We start from the raw sequence: 23,405 nt of genomic DNA, 5'->3' as shown, positions 1-23,405 counted from the left end.
ACACGTTTTGGGGAAGCACTCACCTTCCCAGTATGGTTATAAAGCAAAGACAATGGGGGGTGGGGGCAATGTTCGTTGTAATTGTTTTGCAACAAAATTAAATACCTAAAAGGGTGTGGCTCCCTTCCAACATGTGTCCCCGGGAGGCTGGACTTTCCCTGGAAGCACTCAGATGTTTTGGCCACAGCTTTCAAGGCCAGTTTTAGTTTACGGACTCCATCAACAAAACATCTCTATTGTATAATTGTCTCTAGTTTCTATCAAAACACCAACGAGTAGCCCCAGTATGATCTGTGATTAATATTAGCGCTGCTAAATGTATCAGGGTTGGCTCCAAATAAGACTTCAGGTGTTCCCTTCTCCACCCCACCCCACAAATCAAAATCATTCCCAAAGCACAAAGATTGGCCACACGGAGGAGATTCCAAACCTGGAGTGGATTTTGGTGAAATGGAAGAATGAGAGCTTGAAGTTCAGACAGACCTGAGTCCAAATTCTGACTCTAGCATTAAGGTTACCATGGTAACCTTAGGTAACCTTAGGCCAGCTGCGCCTTCCTTCTCTGTGGCTCAGTTTCCTTCTCTTGCAACAGTGACTCACAGCTACTTCACAGGGTGGGAGGGAGTGCCCGGAACAGGCCCTGGCACAGAGGTGGCCCCTACCAAACCTCAGTTTCCTTATTAGGATAGAACAGCTCTCTGGCACGTGTTACCCAATCTGTCGTGCGTATGTCCGTGAAACCTTGCATACTTAACAAACATCTATCTGAACACAAAGAACTAAAATCACAGCCCTGACTGCAACCTCCACCGACTCTGACACATAATTCCTTTTAAACACCTCTGTCACTTTAGCCCAACTTTCAGGCATTTCTCAAAGGCCAGCCTCTAGCCCCCAAATGAATTCTGCAGCCTGGAAGCTCCTTGACCTTCTTTTCAACGTCAAGAGCATCAGCGGATATGATGGTTCCTGGGAAAGCTACACTTCTGGTTCCCTGGAGAAAGCACACGTCGTGTAGTTCAGACGCCTACGTTCCTTACCGGCTAGAATAGGGCCCATGGATGAGCTTCAGGGGGTCTGTGAACATCCTGAGGTTGGAGCACAATTGGGTAGACATAGGGATGCGTTTTCCTGGGAGAAAGTCTACACTAAATATTGTAAAACTGGAAATCCATGGGCCAAAGTTTGCCTGAAACACGTGGTTTGGACCACAAGGGGCTTTATGAAATGTGGGGGTAGTTGCCAATATTGAAAAACCGAGAGATTTCACATTAAAGTCTGGACTCCTGGCTTCTCTTGAAAAATCGGAAAATCTGGCAAGTGGCAGGTACGTCTCTGCTTGGGGACAGTCAGTGGAGGTGAAGGGCAGCTCCCCCACCCCTGCCAATGCATTTTCCAGTCCACCGCAGTCCCTACCACACCAGATCGCAAACCCTAGCCTACAGCTTTCATCTGCTTCTTAAAGTAAGGCTGTGACACGCCCCGCCCACCCCCAACCCCAGAGCCACGAGGCTATGAGGGCAAGCAGAGGCCTCCCTGGGGTCCTGAGGCCTGTGGGTCAAACCGCTCTGGTTGGGGCAGCACGAGGCAGGGTCCCACCCCAGAGGCCCTGTCCCTACCCCTCCCCAGATGCTCACTGCCAGGGCCTCACCAAGCTGAGTGGAGCCAACCCCGGAGCAGATGCCCAGAGCCTCTGCTTCCTGCAGAGCTGAGCGGCTAGAGGACTCCTGCTTCTGTCTGAGAGGCTCAGCGGGCTCCAGGGAGGGGCCTGACAAATCCTCACTTGCTCAGGGGAGCTTCCAGCTGCATTTCAGGCTCCTGACTTCCGAGGCTACATGCTTTCATGGAGTAACTTCGTTCATCCTCACATCCTGTGTGTGTGTGCGTGCAGGGGTGCTGTTATTACCCTCCTTTGACAGATGGGGAAACTGAGGATCGCACAGCTGGCAGCGGGCAGAGCGGGTGCTGTCTGGCTCCCGAGCTGGAACCTGAAGGGCCTCACTAGGCTTCCGTCCTCGGGACCGCGAGTAAAGTGAGTTCTGTTATTATGCCCTTTTATAGACGAGGAAATGGAGGCTCTGACTGTCCCAAGTCACTCGCAGTTAGGAAGGGACAGAAAAGAGATCCTGACACGGGAGAGCCTGACCCCAAGCTGTGATCTGAGCCACCAAGTTACCCCCATCTCTCTCCTACTGAGCCTACCTACCACTCATTGGCAGAAATCCCCACGGTCACCAACAACCAGAACCACGGGTTTGGCCAGAAAGCCGCAGGACACACAGAGGATGAAAACACAGATCAGTCAGAGTAACCTCGCGGAGGACAGAGGCAGAACGAGGAAGGGCAGCATCCCCGGGGTGGGGCCGGAGGTGAGGATGGGAAAGCAGGGGCTTCCGAGAGGAGACTGGAGCCGGAGCACAGCAATAAGCAGAGCTCTGGGACCGTGGCCCTTACCTCTTGGGCAGAAGCAGCGAAGCTAATACATTCAAGCCACCAACCCGGTCCAGTAGAGAACCTGGAGAGAGAGGAGAAGGGATTGAGCATCCTGAGGAAATCGTGAAACGTCTCCACCTTGGGCAGAACGAGGCACTCCTGGGGCCAAGGGACCCTGCACACCACCAGGATCCACAGGTTGGTGAATGTGAACTCCTGACAGCCACTGGTTACCTTCATTTCTGGGCTCTAAGTCTCAGTGTCGCCATCTTATGAATGGGGATAACGGATGCCTTCTCTTGTAGAACGTCTGTTTTTCCCAGCAGACTGGAAGCTCCTTAAAGGGCAGGGACTGTGTCTTACACCTTTAGCCTTTGACAGAGGGCCTGGCAAACATGGGGCGCTCATTAGTACATGATGGATGACTGAGTGAATGGATGGATGGATGGAGGGATTAATGAACTGACAAACTATGTATCTCAAAGGACTGCAGGGAGGGTCAAATGAGAAAGAAGTGTGAAAGGGTTCTTCATTATTAGGTGCCTGTGTGCCGTGGGGAGACGAACACAAAAGTCATGATGATGTTTCTAACTGGTATATTTGTTCACTCATTTATTCATTTGGTTAACCAGCAAATACTGAGGCTCATCTGAGCTGGGCTCCGGACCGAGCGTGGGAGGTACGGAGATGGATTAGACAAGGTCTCTGCCCTGTCTACCGGGAGCTCGAAGGCAAGCTGGGGCGACTGAATAAAGAACTGATGTCCACACACTGGGGTAAGCAGAGGATGCAGTGGGAATCCCAGGGGAGGTCAGGGGAGACCCAGGGAGGATGCAACCCCCGAGCCAAGCCTGGCGGACGAATCCACTTTAGCCAGGTGGAGGGGCCGCATGGGAGGAAAGAGAATATCAGGCCTTTGGTCACGCAGGGCTCAGCGAGAGACATGGGAAAGATGAGGCTGCAGAGATGGCAGGGGCTGCACCCAGCAGGGCCTGGTCCAAGCAGCTGTGGGGGAGGGAGATGATGCAGTTTGTCTTCAGAAAGGTCCCACTGCATGCTATGTAGAAGATGGGGAGGACGGAGAGGTCTACAGGAAATGGGGAGACCCTCTCCCAAGAGTGTTTGCTGAGCCTCTCTGCAGCCCCGCAGGAAGGCAGAGTGACGGCTGCTGTCATTCCCACTTTACAGATGCAGCAGGCGAGGCTATGAGGAGACTGACTTCCCCAGAATCCCGTACAGCTCGGTGAGGGGCGGAGCTGGTTAGAAAGCTCAGGCCTTCGTGCCTCTTACTGAAACCCTGTTTCCTGCCCTCTGGGAACGTGGTCTTCTTGGAAAAGCTGCTTGAAGCCACACAAAGACCACCCTTGCTGTGGGCATTCAGAGAAGGAGCAGGGACTGGAGGAGAGGGAGACACTTCCCACCAGGCGGGTCCTGATGAGTGGACGGTGGGCAACATCAGAAGCAGTGGCTCAGAGAGGGAGAGCCCTGTGGGTGGGCTCACCAAGCCAGGAAGCTCACGGCTGCCTGACATCTGTGTGTCCCTGTGGGTGCACTCCCCAGACGGGAGACCTCAGGGGAGTGGGCAGGACGGCGTGGACCTTAACGTTTGGCAGGCTACTTTTCTATCTCACGGCAAATCTGCCGGCACAGATGGGGAAACTGAGGCCCGGGACCAGCCAAGGACACAAGGAATTGGTGGAGGCGGGACTGGAATCCAGGAAGAGAAAAGAGAAAGAGAAAGAGATGGACTGAGACAGTGGGGAGAGTGATGATAGACAGATAGAGATAGATAGGAAGAAAGGAAAGAGAAGAGAGATGGGGAGACACAGACAGACAGACAGGAGGAGTGGAAGGAGCGCAAGCAGAGACCAGAGAGAAGCCCAAATGGGAAAGTAAAGAAGGGGTGTAAAAGTAACAAGGGGTCCGCCCAACTCCTCCCCCTCCCCCCCCTCTACCTGGGCCTCCATCTTCAGGGGTCAAGGGGACCCGGACCCCCGGTCCCTGTGGGGAGGGAGGAGCTGGGGTTTCTTCCCCACTCGAAGGCAGCCCACCACCCGCCCCCCCCGCCCCCGGAGCTAATCAGCGGCTGTCATCTCCACGGTGAGGTCTTGGTTAAGGAGATTTAGGGCTCGGATCAATAGGAAATTTAAAAATCGATGCAGCGCGCAGGGCAAAATCGATGGCGTTTAATCGCCTTGCCGATTCCCAGTCAAAACAATTAGCCGCGCTGAGTGTTGAACACGGTGGCGACACGGCATTAACCGTCAATATTGGTGTAAGTGATGGCGGGGCGGGCAGGGGAATCCCCGGGCCTCTTAGGGGCCCGGAGTCAGACAGCGCCTTCAGGCTGGGGTCCTCCCTGCAGACAGCGCCCCCCTCCTGCCCTGGTCTCTGCCCTCTGCCACCCTCATCTGCGATGCCCACAGGCAGGACCACCCCTGGCCCGTCGGCCTCTAATTCTCCTCCTCGTGCCATCTCCCAGGCCCCAGAACCCCCGTATTCCCCTGACAAATCCCTCTCCCAAGTAGCTAACATCTCCCCACGGGACAGGCAAGCCCTGTGGGAGCTGGGAGCCGTATTCCCAGCAGGACCTTGAGACTGGAAGATGGGAATGGGAGCTATTTAGAAGGTGCCTTCTCCGCATGTCACAGATGGGAACTCTGGGGAACAGAGGGCAAAAGCAGATGGCCCGTGGTGACCTGGAACGGAAGCAGAACTGGAACCCTGACTTCTCTGACTCCGGAGTCCCTGTTCCCCGCAGCTGCGCCACACAGAAGGGGAAGATTCCAATGTTTCCTGGGGAAGGAAAGAAGGTCCTGGCCCCTCAGCTCTCCTTGAAGCCACTAGAACTGCTTCTGGAGTGTAGGCTGGAGCCTGGCTCCACTGGGGGTCCCTACACCACCCAGTACAGGGTATGGCCCTGAGCTGGAGCTTGGGACAGGCCTGAGGATGACAGCGCCCATCAGCCCCCCCACACACACTGCCCACATACACTTCCACTGAGCAGCAGACGGACAGTGCAACCATCTCCCACAAACACATCAGCTCAGCTAAATTCAGCAGAGTAGCCCATAGTGACAGCAGCCGGGGTTTCCGGGGTGCTAGCTGCGTGCCAGGTGTGGTTCGTTGCTCTGCGGGCATGATCTTGAAGAATCCTTACAACCCTTTGGTGAGGATCATTCTCACGGTACAGATGAGGAAATGGAGGCTCAGAGGGGTGAAATCACTTGCCCAAGGTCACACATCCAAGAGGGGGCAGCTCAGTCTGACCAGACTCCGGGGGAAACGGGACAGAGTGAACAAGGTCTAATGACCGCAAGCAAGAGAGTGGATGCAAGGAGGGGGTGCAGGAACCCGGCACCTAGGCAGAGGTCCAGGAGGGGCCCACAGAGGCCCCTGAGGCAGGGGTGGGGCAAGCAAGGGGCGGGGCAAAACTGGAGACAGCCCTCGAAGCTCCTGACCCGGCAGGACGAGGATGGGAGATGGTGAGGCCGAGGCTGGCTCTCACCTTCTCTGAAATTGCTGGAGGGCTCCGAAGAGCCCCGAAGGGTCCTGGGGTGCTGCGTGGGGAGGGTGGAGGCTTCCCCAGCCACCTGCTCCCTGGCGCGGAGGCAGGGAGCGTGTGCGGGCAGGGGAGGAGGTCCGTGAGATGAGCCAGGGATTGATCTGACAAGGTCCTAATCAAATAGTCAATATCGCTGACCTGACCACTTAACCTATTGATAAGCTGGCAAGGATGGAGCAGGCGGCGAGGGCTCAGGAAGGACGGCAGCGAGAGGGCTGGGGGGCAGCCCGATGGGCAGTGCTCAGGCCCACAGTGTGCCTGGGTCTGGGGGCCTGGGAGAGGGTGGGCAGTTTCCTCCTCAAGTGCCCCCACCCACCTCCCCTCTGACAGGTCATGTGCCTTCTTCTTCTTCTTTTTTTTTTTTTTGGCCGTGCGCACAGCATGTGGGATCTTAGTTCCCCGACCAGGGATCGAACCCGCGTCCCCTGCATTGGGAGTGGACCACCAGGGAAACCCTATGGTCATGTGTCTTCTGCGAGGGGCTTCTACCCAAGCCTCTCCCGCTGGTCAGGGCCCCTCAGCCCCACCCTGAGTGAGGCTGGGAACCGTCCCCAGCACCCAAGCCATTCCCAGCTCTCCTTGGATCGTGCCTTAGCTTCTCACACATATGAGGGACTTCTCTGTACCTCAATGTCCTTTTCTGTAAACTGGGGATAATTACAATAGGAAATGCCAGGAAACAACCTAGATGTCCTGTGACTGGGGACTGGTACAGTTCATGATGGTGCGGCAGCCGCATAATGGAGGGCTGCAGAGTTGTAGAAAATATGCTTGAAATAAATTCATTGACAAGGAAGCTACATTCCTAATCCATTGTTAGGAAGGAAAAAAAGGCAGGTTATAAACTGGTATGTAGTTTATGGTTCCATTTTTATGAAACGCACGCACATACACACACACTTTTTTTTTATTTTCCTAAAGAGAAAGGTTTAGAGCAGAAATCGGAACTCTTTTTTTTTTTAAGTTTTTTTTTTTTTTTTTTTTTTGGCTGCACCGCGCAGCTTGGGGTATCTTAGTTCCCCGACCAGGGATTGAACCCGTGCCCAGTCCCTGGGCCCCAGCAGTGAAAACAGAGTTCTAACCACTGGACCGCCAGGGAAGTCCCAGAAGTCAGAATTCAGAGTTTGGTCCCAGGCATCTGACTTTTAATACATTCTTTGGGTAAACTCGTAGGCATACTCCCATTTGAGAAAAAGCTATCTAGAAAGATAGGCATCAAGAAATTAATTTTTTTTTTTTTTTTTTTTTTTGCGGTACGTGGGCCTCTCACTGTTGTGGCCTCTCCCATTGTGGAGCACAGGCTCCGGACGCGCAGGCTCAGCGGCCATGGCTCACGGGCCCAGCCGTTCCGCGGCATGTGGGATCTTCCCGGACCGGGGCATGAACCCGTGTCCCCTGCATCGGCAGGCGGACTCTCAACCACTGCGCCACCAGGGAAGCCCAAGAAGTTAATTTTTTTTTTTTCATTTAACTAGATGATCATGGTGTGATTTTTTATCCCATTGCATATCTGCATTTTCTACTTTTTCTACAATGAACATGTGTCACATGAGTTAACACCTGTTTGTAATTGCAAAAGGCGGGGCTCATGAGTCCTCCATCAGCAGGACTGTGGCAAGGCGCTCGGTAGACACACGATGAGCGGTGTTCCTCTGACCCCTTTCCCTTTCCCAGACAGGCTCGTCTCATGTTCCCCCTGCCTCCAAGCCCAGCCGAGCCCAGAGCCCCCAAGAATGTGAATGAATCTGAAATCTGCTGAGTGGAGAAGCTCCTCTGGTTTCTCCTCTATTAGAGAGGACAGGGTAGGACCTAGCCGAATTCTGTGCCCTGTCCCCGCTTCAGGAAACTGGCTGAGGGCTTATGGGCAGGAGGGACAGCTGGAGGGGAAGCCGAGGCCCAGAGGGAAGGAATGGATTTTCCCAGCATCACACAGCTGGTTGTAACAGAGCTGGGACCAAAGCCGGCTCCTGGGTTGTGCCATCCCACTGCCAAGAGGAGAAAAACCTGAAAGATCAAGTGTGCACGTGGGCCAGAGGACTAGTGAGAGGGCGTGAGATTCTATGGAGCAGAAGAGCATGGTGGTCAAAAAGCTGTGTGACCCTGGGCAAGTCACTTCATCTCTCTGAGCCTCAGTTTGCTCAAACATAAAACGGGGATAACACCTGCCTCACAGTGGTGGTGTGAGAAGTCAACAAGACCATGCTTACAACCAACTTAGGAGAGGGACTGACACAGAAAGGGGCAAGTAAGTGGTGGAAATGATATTAGGATGATCAGCCCACAAATGATGTATGTGAGTAGGATGTGCAGGGTGCGGAAGGGAATGCAGTGCGAGGGGGCAGGAGGAAGGCGTGTCCTGGTACTCTGTCTTGGGGTGAACAAATGCAATGAAGACACCAGGCTCAATATGTTCCTTTAGGGACTTCCATGGCGACCCAGTGGTTAAGACTCCGAGTTTCCACTGCAGGGGGCACAGGTTCGATCCCTGATCAGGGAACTAAAGATCCCACATGCCGCGTGGCGCAGCCAAAAATATATATTTATATGTTCCTTTGTTCACTTGTTCATTCATTCATCCATTCATTCATCCAATAAGCACTTCCTGAGGCCAATTCTAGGTCAGACCCTGTGTCAAGCCCTGCAATCCACATATGAACAATGGGAGTTCCCGCTGAGTTAGTAAAGAGGGATTGGGGATGGCTGGGCTGCTCTCTCATCTGTGAGAGTTGCTTGCCTCAGTGGCCTCCAAACCACCCTTTGAGGCTTCTGCTGAAAGGGGCCTAGCAGGAGCGCAAGCCCCCACCGCCTGCCTGGTGCGGTACTTCAGGTGGGTGTGCGAGCACACGTAGGAATAGTAAGGTCTGTGCAGACGGGCTGTGTTCACCTTTGTGATTCACAGCCCCGCACACCAGGCCTGACACTCTGGGGACACGCCGTGCTCGATTTTTTTTTTCCTCTGTGTGTTTTTTTTTTTTTTTTAATGAAAAAAAAATGTTCAAAGCGCCTAGCACAATGCCCAACACCTGGCAGGGCCTCAATAAATAGCAGCTATTATTAGCATCATCATCACACACCAGATCACTCTTGATCCCTACAAAAACCTTATTTTGCCGACGAGAAAAATTGAGGTTTTAAAAGGAGTGATGTGATTTGCCCACAGCCGTGGCTGGGACTCAAAGCAGGGTGTGTGCGACCCTGCAGTCTGGGGTCTGCCTTTTCCTGTCGTGGGGTGGGTTGTCAGGGTCAGGGAGTGGGGGAAGGGCAACAGTTGGGGGGTAAGCGGACGCGATGATGCGGGGGCAAGGGTGCGTCGGCTGGGGTGAGGGGAGCATTGTCAGGAAGATGGAGTGGAGTGCACAGGCCCGGGAGGATGGGTGTGGAGTCTAGCTGCTTCGGCCAGCTGGCTTCCTTCCTCAGGCAGGAGGTGACCTGCCTGGCCGATGCCCCTACCACACTGGCAGGTGCAGGCCCCCTTCTGCCCCGGGAGGTGAGCTCCCTCCACTCGTGCTCAGCACCGCCAACGTCCAGCTCTACTGTTCTACTGGACAAGTGGATGGCAAGGGACCCAGCTCCTGTTCATCTGACAAACGTCCACTGTGCGCTCACTGTGTGCTGAACATCGTTCTAGGCAGCGGGGATACAGCCGTGAACAAGGCAAAGTCCCTGCCCTCACAGTGTTGACTTTCTAGTGGAGGAGGAGATACAGCAGGTAAGAATATACACCTCAGAGCTAAGAAGGAAAATAAAGCAGGTGAGGGGGTAGGTTACAAGGTGATGTTACTTTAGACTGAGAGGTCAGGAAAGGCCTGTTGGGGAAGGTGGGCTTTGAGTAGTGCTGGGGGTAAGAGCTTTCCTGGCCAAAGGAACAGCAGGTGCAAAGGCCCTGAAGCAGGACCAAGGTTGATGTGTTTGCAGAAGAGCAAGAAGGCCAGAGTGGCCTGAGCTTCTGGAGGCAGGAGGAAAGGTGCGGAAGTTGAACAGGCAAGCAGGTACCAGTTCATGCAGGGCTTCTGGGCTAAAGAAGATGTTCTAAGCATGTTGGGGGATTCACGATGGCAGATGAAAGTTGGTCTCACCTTCAAAAACCAAGCTCCATCCTCACTGCTTCCCCATATACCACGTGGGGCTTTCTGACCCATTCATTCTCTAAGAACAAGCTCCAGACGCCTTCAATAAACCCTTGGAGTCCCAGACAAGGCTCCTTCAGGGTCGACCCTCCCATCCTGGGGACACCACTGGGGCAGGGAAGGGACTGGCTCATCCGTGCACCTTGGCACCCAGCTAAGGCCTGGCCACAGGAGGCCTCAGAAAACAGCAGAGTGTCAATGGTCACTAAAAGGGATTGTAACCCTTGACCTCCACCTCCCAGCAAATCTCCCTGTGGGAGCAAGTTGTAGCTTGTTCAACTCTGCCCAGTGGCAGAGAGAAGGGGCTGGAGCAGGGGGAAGGCAGCTGTGTCACCGCCCTGGCCAGGCCTTGTCCAGGGTTCCCAGGGTGGATGGGCAGGGCAGGGGGCCTCCTCCCGTCCCTCCTCCTCACCAGACTCTGAGATCCCTGACTCAGTACGTGGCTCACATCCTGTCAAGCCCCTCCTCAAAGCCCTTCTGTCTACGCGGTGCGCCTGAAAGAAATCCGAGCCTCACAGCCCTTCCCAGTGATGTCCAGCTTCATTTCTCGCCCCTACCTGAACACACCTGCAAGTCCAGTGATGTATACATTTGCTCACACCTCCGTGCCTGTGCACAGGGACTGCCTCTATTTCTTTATTTTTTATTATTTTTTATTTTGGGCTGCACGGCGAGGCTTGCGGGATCTTAGTTCCCGACCAGGGATCGAAGCCACAGCCCCTGCAGTGGAATTGCGATGTGCGAACCACTGGACCGCCAGGGAATTCCCGGGAGTGCCTCTATTTGGACAGCCCTCTGCCTCCCCTTTTCCTCTGGACCTTGCCCACAATTCTCCATGTCACCTCCTCAGTGAAGCCCCCTGGACCCTCCCAGGCAGCACAGACCTGGCACACTCTGCATCTCTGTCAGAGCCCAGACAGCTGGACCCCAGCCAGGGGGACCCCATGTTCCACCAGAGGAGTTTTCTAAAGGGTCACTGAGGTACAGAGGACTGGGGGTGGGGGCATCTGCGTCCTGCATTATTTATGCCTGTGCGGCCTCGGTAAGTTTTGGGAGGCATGTGTGTGCACGTTTAGAATCAGTATGTTGTGTCTAACGCTCAGCTGAAATGTCATGTCCACAGAGGGCTTACACCTGACCCACCAACCTCAACCAAGTTCTCCCACGATCCCTTCCCCCGGCCCCTTGTTCCTTTCCTTCCCAGATGATATCACTGTTCATACCCAACTACACACTGAGGTCCAATCAGTACCCATCCTGTTGGCTCCAAGCTCTTGGAGAGCAAGGCCCAGGTCTGTCTTGTAAATCACTGCTCCCCAGCTTCTAAGATAGGGCCTGGCTCACGTAGGGCCCAGTTCCTGTGTGATGAATGAATTCATTCCGTGAATGTGTGATGAATGAATTCATTCCGTGAACGTTTTTAGACCTGAGCATCTACCCATTTTCATTTTGCTCTAAGGGAACAAGTCTAAAGTGGGGAATGTCTGTGTGCTATAACTCAGAACACGTCCCTTCAGGTCACTGTGAGTGGCTTCCCTGTGGGACTTCTGAACGTGGCCTGTGTGCACCCATGGGCATGTGGGCTGAGATGCCACCATATTTAGTATCTGTGTTTGTACCTTTCCTGTTGAAAAGACTCTCCACGTGAGGAGCACCCTGGTGTTTTAGTATTTGTCTTGCCGTGTGATGTTTCGGTACCTACGAGCACGCATAGATGTCTGGGCTTTCATACCTGCGTGTGAGTGCGTGCTTATCCTTGTTTTTGTATCTGGTGTGTCCGTTTCAACATCTCTGGAGACGTGTGCACAAGCATCTGTGTGGATTTGTAGGCTTTTCTATCTACGTGTTTTCTAAAGAAAATCTCTGGCCAAGGGTACAGGTACCTGGGTCTCAGGACCCACGGGTGCACAGATCTGTCATGTATTCGAGAATGTGTGTGCGTGTGTCTATTTTAGAACCACTGCATGTGTCTGCATGCATATCTATTTCAAAGTCTCTGACTATACTTTGTAGTTTGGAGGGTGTGTGTGCGTGTGTCTGTGTGTGTGTGTCTGTGTGTGTGTCAAGAATGACACGGACGTGGGTACAGTTGTGTGTCCCTCTTCCCCTTTCCAGCCTGGATGAGTACCTCTTCTCTGCCTCTCTCTCACGCACACCCACCCATGCTCATATGTGCCGCGCAGATGGGGAGGGGGCCAGAGTGTCAGCGAGCTCCTGTGTCACAAGGTTAATTTCTCCGCAGCCAGGCAGGCTGGGCCCTGAGGGGAGGGGTGGGGAGGGGCTGGTCCCCACAGCCCCTCTGATAAATATGTATTTGGGGCTGCTGCGCTCAAAGGTCACGCGGGGAAAAGAAGGAGGAGGGGCGGTCTGCACTGTGCGGTGCTGCTGGGTCCCAGCCAGGCCCAGCCTGGGTTGTGTGACCCCCTCCAGAGGGATGATGCATAGATTCAGGGAGATGTCCCCCTCATCTGGTCTAGCCCACCCCACCCACAGCTATGCTCAGAGGGAGATGCTGTGTGGACACACAGATATTCAGACGCTGGAGCAGGCAAGCACACAAGCCCACACCCGCTGATGCCCAGACAGAGGCTCTGACGGACGCACAAAGGCGGCCTTGTGGGCCACCAGGTGCATGGACAGCTGGAGTCCGGGCCACTCCTTCTCCCTCACCCCAACCTTCACCCAACACCGAAAAAAATACAAGCGCACAAGAGTGCACAGCATCTCATGAAAAGAAAGGTCCTTGCACACTCACTGCACACATGCACATAGGAGCACAAAGGTACACGAGGTGCCTCCAGAAGGGTCCCTGAACACTTTGCGGGTGGGTATGTACACACACACACAAATGCACACACAAAGATGCACACGGATGCCCCACCACCAGAGTGCCCAGGACACAAAGTTCTACGGAGGCAGGTGCACGCTGATGTACGTACACACACACACGCACACATGCACACCCACCCGTACAAAGACCCCAAGACACGCACACCAGGCAGGATGCCGGCGGGACCAGGCTGGGAAACCCACCCCGTCGCAACACAGCCGGCTCTGGCCCTCTCCCCACTGAGGCGAGAAGGGCCACCGTTCTCTGGTCTGTGGCCCCCCAGCCAGCTCCAGCCAAAGGCGCCATCGTTTGCCCAGCCCCGAGTCACATCATTGTCGAGCCTCCCTCCTCGCTGACCGGCCATCTCGGCCATCAGCGGCCTCGGCCATTAGTCAGCTCCCGCCTCTGGCCTGTGTTTGTTGAGTCTCCCTTACCTGGCAGAACCGTCCAGACCAACGGAGCCCTTTCAGGGTCTGCCTGACCCCTTCCCCAAGGGATTCTGAGGTCCCCTGTCGTATGACCCTCAGCCCAGGCCTCAGGGCGACCCCCTCCCCTCGGCGCACCGCTCAGGCGGTCATTCTTCAATGACCGCTGCCCACGGTGGTTCTGGTGGATCTCGAGGCTGTGTGTTTGAGTGTGTATGTGCGTGCGTGAGTGTGTCTGTGTGTGTGTGTGTGTGAATAAGGCTTAGGATACCACCAGGTGTGCTTAAATTCAAGGAGTATCTGAGCGTGTGGTTGTGCATATGGGGAGTTAGGATGTCAGGGGAGTGCTTCACACGTGTGTGTGTGCATGTGCACGTGTGTGCGTGCTGGAATGCAGGGAGTGACTAGGTGTACGGGTCTGGCCTTGGTGCCGGGGGCTGTGAGGGGCTGTTTCTGTCTCGGGCATGGGGATTAGCGCGGTACAGGCGTCTGCTTTTCAAGCAGTTGTGAGCAAGCGGAGTGTGTCTCTCCCAGACTCTGTTGCCTGTGTTTGTGAAAGTGACAGATGCTGCCTCCCTGGCCTCACTGCGGGGGATTAAGTCTGTGAATGCCACATGAGTCCGAACCCCGGTGGGGGAGGGTCCCCAGCCTGCTCTTACACTCACGTGTGCGGGCCACAGCCCTGAACGGTATAGGGTCTTGGCGATGACGGCTAAAGTACCCCTTTGCCAGTTTCTCTGAAGGAGAGCGCGTCCGAATGGATGCCGGGGTGAAGGGCTGTGTGTGTGTGCACAGGCGCTCACTCACGCTCACACGCTAGTCCGTGTTGTCCAAGGCACGCTGTCGTAAGATGCACACGTGCGCTCAAGATCACACACGTGATAGCTCCCCAGGGCCAGAGAGATCAAGTCCAAACTTCTCAGAACCTCCAGAGATAGGCCCTGCGACAACGTGCCAGCCTCAGCTCTTAGGGCCATGCCCCCAACCTGGGCCGCTTCCTCCCTGCTCCCCACTTCCCTCAGTCATCTTTCCGCCCTCCCCGCTTGCCCCCTTCCTCAGTGCCTGAGCACCCTCAAAGACCCACTTCCCTGTTTAAACGCACACCTCCCTCCTCCAGATTCCCGATGACCCAGAAGCTCCCTTTGTGCTCCAGGCACCCAGAATCTCGTCTAAGGCTGGGTCCACTTCAGAGCCCATGGTTGGTCCCTAACAATCGTTTTCAGGTAAGGAGTGATCATGCTGCCATGGCCTGACTACCTTAGGGAACTAACTGTACTTCATTAGCTGGGTGACTCACACCACTCAGTAAATACCTATTGAATTCGGGGACCTAGGAAGTGGGGTCACCACCTCCAGCCTCCTTCCGAGTGTGTCAGAGCTGGGAAAGCTGCCTGCCCCGGGGATCTAAAGAAGGTGGGGCTGTGGATGAGTGAGGGAAGGGGCACCTGCCTCTCAAGGCCACCACCTGCATCTGGGAAGTGGCTGTGCAACACGGGGCTCACCAGCAGGGGCTGGAGGGGGGGGGAACCTAAGCTCATCAGTAACCCTGTCATTGAAGAGGGCCAGCCCCAAACTGTCACCCACAGAGTGGGCTCTCAACCTTACTCTTTTGCTGGCTTTCCCTTCAAGATACAAAGCGAAACCCAGGTCCTCAAAGCCCTTGTTGAGGCACGTAAGGCATCCATCCACCTGACAGGTCCCGGGAGAGGGCCTGTGGATGGACGTCTCAGGGGGCAGGGAGGAAGTGGGGGAAGGCGCCGAGCCAGAGAAAGGAAATGGTGCTGGGACAGATAAGAGGAGAGGGGCAGACCTCCAAAGATAGGCCGGGCGTGATACCAGGAGTCCAAGACCTCAGTCCTAGCACCGTTTGGGTGCTCATAGGCTGAGAGAATCAAGCCCTCATCTGTGAAAGGGGCACCATCAGGGCTGCCGTAAGAGGTAGGCGGTTGTAAGAGGCGTCGTCATCGTTATTATTATTATTATTATTATTAGATTAGGAGTTGTTAGGCCCAAGGGAAAAACAATGAGTGATATATATTTAGAAGAAAGAACAGACCCCGGTCTGAGGAGACCCCCACGTCCACTCTCTCCTCCAACAATTCCCCACACTCAGGTTTCTCAACCATTTCAATCCTTAAAAAAATACTGGAAATTAACCACCACATGCCAGACAGGGAAACTGCTTCCTTGCCCCCATCTAAGTCCAAGTGCCCACTGGCATAGCCATCTGTCCCCCCATCCAGGGTCATGCCCCAACACACTACGAACATGCATCAGAGCTCTGACAAGCTCTACCCAGGGGGGTGCTGAGGTTGGGGGCCCTAGCTTGGCTGTCACATCGGTGGGGGAAAGGATTCTGGCCTATGGCCCCTGCATGCAAGGAGCGAACGTGTATGAAGCAGAATGCAGGGGGCCTGGGGTGACCACTGACGGGTCTGCTGGAAAAAAATCTGGCTAGCATGCTGTTTAGGATGTACGGGCTGACCTCCATCACACACACAGCATGGGTGTGGGCGCGCGCACACACACACACACACACACACACACACTGTGGCTCAGTTCTTTCCATACCACGGTCCGTGAAACAGACACCCTCCATTTTCCCTGCAAAGACTGACAGAGGGAAGTGAGGGCAACCAAGGCCCCCAAGGACGGCACTGCGACCGGCCAGAGGGTTGGCCAGCGGCCTACGGGAAATGGGGATCTGGACCTTTCCAATGGACGTGGATGGGCCTCTGTCCAGCCTTAACCAGAAATCAGGAAGTAGATGTGGAATCCCATTACCAGCAACTGGAGATGCTGCCGGTGGCCTTGGTGCGATTCCCTCCTGGCCTGCCTGCCACCCCCTGCCACAGGACGCTTTGTTACTACGGAAGAGCCAGGGAAGGTTTCTGTGGGCTGGCAGACTTCGGGGAGGGGGGATCTTTGCTTGTTGTGTCTTCTTGAACCCAGCTTCAAGGCTGCTGTGCAAGCATATGCTATCAAGCCCACCCCTGCGCCCACGACCTCTGTTCACATTTCTAATCACTAAACCGGGACCCTGCTCCACAAACCCACCCTCCCTGACCCAGGACACACAGAGACCCAGAGACCCCCGACGAGAATAACAACAACAACAGTAATAATAGCTCTATGGCGAAACGGTATTACGCTTTCACACAGGTGACTTTATTTCACGTGTACTCTTGGGGCACACACCACAGTCAGACCTAGTGCTTGCACGCAGAGCCTGTAGGCCAACCACGCTGCACGTACAGACTGACGTACTCACCGCCGAGGCCAGACTTGGCACACAAACCTGCACACGCGCCAACGGCCGCCACGCACGGAGCCAGAGTGCCTCCCGGGTGCACACGCAGCGAGGGCTCCACGGACATCGAGGCAAGGAAAGGAACTCCCAGGATAAATACTCGCGCCAACTCCCCCCTGCACGCGCCTCACCCACAATGGAAACCCCGAGTACCGGCCCCACCCCCGCTGGACACACACGTCATGATTCTACACCTTTCTCTTCACTCTGCCGAGGCTCCCAAGCCCTGCACACAGTCAGTCCGTCCTGCACGCCTCTCTCAATGCCCGCAGGCCATGTACACATGCACACGGCCGCCATGGTCTGACTGTGCTCTCCAGCCCTTCACTGCTCACTGACACCACACTCTCCCTTCACGCCCTGGGGGAGGGGGCAAATTCACCTGGCAGGATGGTAAGAGGCTAACAACTACTGAGTTAAGAGTCTCCTTGGGTCTTTCCCTAAATCCAGGACCTGCCCCCTAACTCTGCAGGCCTCAGGATGGAGGGAGAGAGCGGGGAGTGGTCAGCAGGCCAGAGGCTTCTCTTTGGATTTTTTACCTGGGGCGTGAAAGCTCTGAGGACCCTCTCAGATGGACCCCCGCACAAACGGCCTCCCCTTTTCACTTCCCACTAGCCATCCGTGTCATTTTCTTTTCCGTCCACACCCTTCTCTCTCAGCGGGGCTGAGTCCAGAACCATGAGCCCTCACTTGAAGTCCTCCCCTCCCCCTGCCATAGCCCCAGTAAGCATCCAGTAGGACTTCTCCAGGAGGCCAGAGGAAAGAGGGGGATGGCGCTAGAGCCCCCCCACCCGGGGCAGACCCACGCCCCCAGCAGGGATGAAAGAGGGTGGAAATACATGGGTCTGCGGAATAAGGCTTAGGCTCTGGTGGGAACTTGGGGCAGTCCTGTCTTTGCACAGAGCCCCTCTCCCCGGCACGCTGTTCAAGCCGAATGCTACAAAAGTGATGAATAAATGAAGCTGAGGGAGGGGGTAGAAAGGACGGGGCGACAGGGAAAATGAGTGGCAGGGAGGGAGACGGGGGGAAGGGGGAAAAGAGAGAAAAAGAAAGGGAGGGTGGAGAAAAGGAAGATGGCAAAAAAAGAAAACCTGAGGGGGTGGGGGGTAGTTTTTGTGGAGAGGAGGAAGAGACAGAGAAACTGGAAAACAGGGAGAAAGAGACACCAGCAAAGGAGATGGAGAAAAAGGAGCCCGAGGTAGGACATGAGAGGAAGAAAAGAGAAGGGAGACAAGAGGCAGGAGGAGGCGGCCAAGGGGGTTCCCCAAGTTACAGACTTTGCCCAGAGAACTGAGGGGCGCACCCTGGCTCCCCAACATCGCTCCGGGGCCCTGGAGCTCTGCTGCCCACCTCTCCGGCCAGAGATGCCGATGTCTCTTGGAGCCCCGATCCCGGCTTCCACCCTTCTGGCAGTCCGAGGCACCCCGTTTCTTTCTCTTGCCCCTCATTCCCACCCCCAGCCCTTGCTCATTGCCCGTGCCCTCTTACCTCTCCCCCCCCATGCACCCTGCTTGCTTCCGAGCTTCAGACAGCATCACCAACCAATAACCTCACCATCATCGCACTACACCGGCCCCCACACCCCCAGGAAAGGGAGGAAACAAACAAACAAACAAACAGGCGGCACCGCCACCAGCCCTGACCCCCTCTCGCCTCATTTTCTCCACAGTCGCCCGCTCCCCAAATGCAGGGTCCAAAATGGGGATCCCGCCCAGCCCGGGGAGCCTCTCCAAAGCGCCGAACGAAGCCAGTCGGGCGCAGATGCCACCTTGCCTCTCCTCTCTGCGCTCGCTCCTTTTTGTATATGATGGCCCCAGCCGCGATGTGGTTTATTTTCGTCTTTTTACTGGTGTTATTTTTTTCCTCTTTTCCTTTATTTTTTTTGGCCTGGGGGCGGCAGCGATGAAAGCGCCCACCGCCCGCCTCCTCCGCCAGCTCCCGGCCGGCCGCTCTTTCTCTAGTCTGCGCTCCTGGGCCTCCCTCCTTTCTCTTCTCTGTCTCCGCTCTGCTCCTCCGTCCTTTCAGTTCCGTCCCCAGTCGACTGCTCTCTGCTCTCTCCTCTCTCTACTGCCTCCTCCTCTACGCCTCTCCTTTCCCCTTCCTTCTTGCCCCTTCTCCCCTTTTTCTCTCCCTCTTCACCTCCTCTGCGTCCCCATTTCTTCCCATCCCTCCCCCCCACAACCACGCACATCTCTCCTTTGGTTCCCTCGCTGCCACCAACAGCAAGCCGACCCCCCACACACACCTCGCCCCCAAATAATAAAAATACCCAGCCAGGGGGCAAAGCCCCGACGCCGGGCGCCGGGAGGGAGGCGAGAGGGCCGGGGCCGCAGCGGCGGCGGGCAGCCCGAGCGCGGTGCGGAGCGAGCGGCGCCCGCCCGGCTCCCGCCCGGAGAGCTCTCTGCAATAGGCCGAGCCGGCTGCATTAAGCTTCTTGCAATCAATAAAGCGCGGGTCAGATTATGCAAAGCGCAGATATTAATATGCAAAGTTTTAAAGATTTTTAAATGGAAGGGCGAGCGCGGCGCGGGCGGGCAGGCAGGGGCTGCGAGGGGAGAGGGAGGAAGGGAGGGCGGGCGGGCGGCGCGCAGGCGAGCTGGGGAGAGGAGGAGGCTGCCCGCCGCCCGCCCGCCCGCCCGCCCGGCTGCGCCGCGCCGCCTTGCCTTACCGCTGCTCCCATCGGTAGGCGCCGCTGTCTTCGCCATGCGCGTCAGCTGCACAGCTCCGAGGGGATGGCCGAGGAGGAGCCGCCGCCGCCAACGCTACCCCCGCTCCCGCTCCCGCTCCCGCGCCCGCTCGCTGCCTGCTGCTGGCGCTGCTCTGGCCGCTGCTCCTCGCCTGAGCTGCCGGCGCGAGCCCAGGCGCGCGCCATCCCCGGCTCCCACCTTGTCCCCATGGCAACCCCGGGCCCAAGGATGCTCAGAGAGAGAGCGCGAGCGAGAGAGCGAGGGGGGAGAGAGGGAGAGGGAGAGGGCGGGGAGCGCAGGGGACACGGAGGCAGGGAGAGGCCCCAGACTCACAGAGACACAGAGATTCACAGAGACAGAGACACGCAGAGACACACAGAGATAGGCTGAAACAGACAGAGGCTGAAACAGATAGAGATGCAGTAACAGAGAGAGGGGAGAGGGGTGGGGAATAGAGGGGGACACAGAGACAAGGAAAAGCACAGAGACCTACAGAGACACACAGAGATACACAGAGACACACAGAAGGAGACAGAGGGGAAAGGGAGGGGCAGGGAGCAGAGGGGGACTCAAAAGCAGGGAGGTGCCCTGAGGCCAGGAGACTCACAGAGACACAGAGACATCCAGAGACAGAGACAAGGGGGAAAAGGGAGAGGGAATAGGCAGGGAGCACAGAGGACTCAGAGGCAGGGAAAGACTCATAGAGACAAAGAGATGCCCAGAGACAGAGACATAGAGTCAGAGAGACACATAGACACACAGAAACATATGAACACAGAGACAGAGTGAGAGGGGTGGGGAACAGAGGGGGACTCAAAGGCACGGAGATGTCCTAAGACCCAGAGACTCAAAGAGACACCAGAGACACAGAGTACAGGAAGGAAAGGGAGAGAGGAGAGGGTGGGAGTACAGGGGATACGGAGGCAGGGAGAGACTAACAGAGGCAGAGAGATGCCAGAGACACACAGAAACATGTAGACACAGGCATGGGCGGGTGGTGAGGAGAGAGGTGGGGAGAGCAGATGGGGACATGAAGGCAGAGAGAGGCACTAAGAACCAGAGACACTCAGAGACAAAGAGATAAGGAGAAGAGATCCATGCAGAGAGAGAGGTGAAGAGCCAAAACACAGCCACAAAGAAGCAGACAGACAGCAGATGTGAATAGTCACAGAGAGAGAGAGACAGAGACACAGATAAGAGAGAGAGACATGCAAGAACCAGAGATAGGAGAAAGAGCCACACTCAGAGAAAGAGGGAGGAAGAGGCAAGACAGAGCTGGAGAGATAGAGAGATAGGAAGACACAGAGACAGAGACAGGCACAGAGAGATAGACACGGAGATAAGAGAGACATGCAGAGTCAGAGAGATATGAAGAAAGAGCCCAAGAGAGGCAAAGCCAGAAAGACACTGACAGAGACCAAAAGATACAGAGACTGAGATAGAGAAAGAGAGAGAGGCACAGAGAGAGAGGGGCAGAGGCAAGGAGATAGATGACTCGTGAGATGTAGACAGAAACATAGAGAAACATAGGGATTCCGAGAGGGAACCTAAGAGACAGAAAGCAAGAAATGTGCAAAGAGAGACACAGAGGCCAAGACGGAAAAAGAGACAAGAAGAAATACAGACAGTGAGAGACAGAAAGCAAAGACAGAGATTTACAGAGGCAAAGTGAGGACGCAGAGAAACACAGAGATACAGAGACCTGGACAGAGACTGCAAGAGACAGAGGAGACATCTAAAGAGACAGAGAGAGATATGGTCGATGGAGACAGACAGACACTGGAAGAGGCGCCCTGGTGGACAGAAATCCTTAGGGAGGTACAAGACAGAGACACCAAGAGATAAATGGAGAGTCCGAAATACAGAATGAGACTGGAAAAGGTGTGTGTGGCAGGGTGGGGGACAAAGAGGCAGAGGCTAGGGAAAGCAGAAAGGTGCAGGCTGGGGTGAGAGCAGAGACCAGGAGAGGAACAAGGGGGTCTAGGGGAGCGGAGGGGGAGAGAACAGGAGAGCAGGTTGGGGGAGACAAAAATAGCAGGGAGGGGAGGGAAGCAAGGAGGGCAGGACACGGTCACTGAACACCTCCCCTGTGCCCGACACAGTATGGCTGGGGAGGGAGAGCAAGGAAAGGGAGGCTGAAGGGGAAGGGACCCTGGGCCCCGGGCAAAGTCGGCTCCGAGTCTGAGGAGGACACGTGGCCGCCGGCCCCGGCCGGCGGGGGCGCTGCGGTGCAGGGCAGAGGATGGGGCTGCGAGTGGTACCCAGACCAGGAAGGGGTTTGGGGGAGGAGGGCGCGGGCGCGCCGCTCGGTCTGGGCTCAGCAACTGCCTGTCGCTTTGTTACCCGTCATCCGGCTGCCCCGTGCCGACTGAATGGGCACACAGGATCGTCGCGTTGGGTGCGTGAGAGAAACATGAGAATCACCAACTGCCCACGTGTACCGTACCGAGAGGGCTCCCGGGACCTACAATGCAAGTGCGTAACAGAAATAAATACAGGAAACACCTACCCCGCGGGCGTACAAAGTAAGTACACGGGACCGTGCAGCGTTCTTAACAGACACGGAAGTACCTACTACCCCGTGTGCGCAGCAGCCTCTTGGGACCCACAGTGTGCACAAAACAAATAAATGCAAGAAATACTCACCCCATGTGCATACAAAGTAGGTACAGGGACTTTCGCAGCCGTGCACAAGAGACGTGGAACCACTGAATACCTCCTACACATCACAGGCCCTCAGGCCCTCAGGCCCCACCCACCCTGACTGTGCAGGACACGGATAAATACAGGAAATGCCTGCCCCACCTGCACACAAACTAGGCACACAAGAACTACAGGGCACGGATGGAGGAACCACATACCAAGCAGCTTGCCAGAATCCATGCTGTGTATGCACAGCGCAGATGACGCAGGGAGTACTGTATGGCCTGTGCCCATAAAGCAGGCGCACGACCTAATGGGCCTCCCTGGTGTCAACGCGAGAGAGGCCCATGAGCAGGTCCTGGAGACCCACAGCATGAGTATAACACAAGTTACTGTAAGAAACTCCCACTCCGTTTGCAGACAAAGGCACATGGGTCCCGCTAGTAAGAAGGAAACCCCCCCAAAAAGGTGTGTGTGTAATGACAACACAGGAATGGCCCACCCTGGAAGGAGCAAGGAGGAACGCGGACCCTGCAATGAACTACCCAACAGACCTCGGTGTGTGTGTGCACAACAGACAGAGGGTGACTGCCAGAAGGGAGGTTCCAGGCCAGGGCTGGGGCCAAGGCCAAGGATGGGCTGTGCTCTGCCTCGCCCCCCAGCACCTAAAAGGACGGCATGCGGTGAGGGCTCATCCCTTCTAAGAATGAGCAAGTATGTAATAATTACGTGTATGATGAATACACACTAAGGACACTAGTACCGGTGTTAAGGACCCAAAACTATTGATTTGCTACGTGGGAAGTCCATCCATTTCAGACGCTCCCTAGACAGGATGCTGAGTGGCCCGCATGTGATAGGTATCCCCTAATTATCCAGAATATCTGTATCAAGCAGGAGCTGACATTCCTCATGTACCAGAAGCAGATGCAGGAGGACGGCCCTGGGGGCAGGTTGTCCTAAACGCTCTCGAGGGCTCCACCCAGCCCTGAGTCATAACCCTGGGAGGGTTGAGGCAGCCACCAGGCACGTTCGAAGATGTATGCGGGACACGGCACGCAATGCTGGGAAAACGTGCATGCTCTCCCTGCTTCTGAAAGAGCCCTGATTCCAGAAGTGTGGATTCCTCTGAAGAGTGTGTGTGTGTGTGTGTGTGTGTGTGTGTGTGGGTCTGAGCGAGAGCCGTGTCTGGGTACAGATATGCATGCACGCAGTTCTTCCCCTGTGAGTGAACCTGTGTGCTTAGCTCTCACCCTTCCTCGTTCGGCCCATTCACATTTCAGAAACTTGTGTAAAAATAACGGTACCTGGTGCTATAAATGCAATATGTTGTAAGCTATGGATACTTGTAATTGTGTCTGCATATCTGAACGCACCTCTGGATA

At 55.5% G+C, this 23,405-nt stretch overlaps 1 protein-coding gene across 1 annotated transcript in view; it reads right to left on the bottom strand.

The window, feature by feature from the left end:
* Positions 1 to 22,346, bottom strand: part of POU2F2 (POU class 2 homeobox 2) — a 76,518-nt gene extending 54,172 nt beyond the window's left edge. Inside the window, exons 1-2 of the mRNA XM_033844723.2 lie at positions 22,024 to 22,346; positions 19,359 to 21,841 (exon numbers count right to left, since the gene is read on the bottom strand). Of these exons, the coding sequence (XP_033700614.1) occupies positions 19,359 to 19,395 (37 nt within the window). The 5' untranslated portion in view covers positions 19,396 to 21,841; positions 22,024 to 22,346. The remainder of the gene's footprint in view (positions 1 to 19,358; positions 21,842 to 22,023) is intronic.
* Positions 22,347 to 23,405: the final 1,059 nt, after the last annotated feature.

The sequence above is a fragment of the Tursiops truncatus genome, chromosome 19, assembly GCF_011762595.2.
Source record: "Tursiops truncatus isolate mTurTru1 chromosome 19, mTurTru1.mat.Y, whole genome shotgun sequence".
Taxonomy (NCBI): domain Eukaryota; kingdom Metazoa; phylum Chordata; class Mammalia; order Artiodactyla; family Delphinidae; genus Tursiops; species Tursiops truncatus.
The sequence above is the reverse complement of the archived record's forward strand: the minus strand, read 5'-3'. Positions and strand labels throughout refer to the sequence as shown.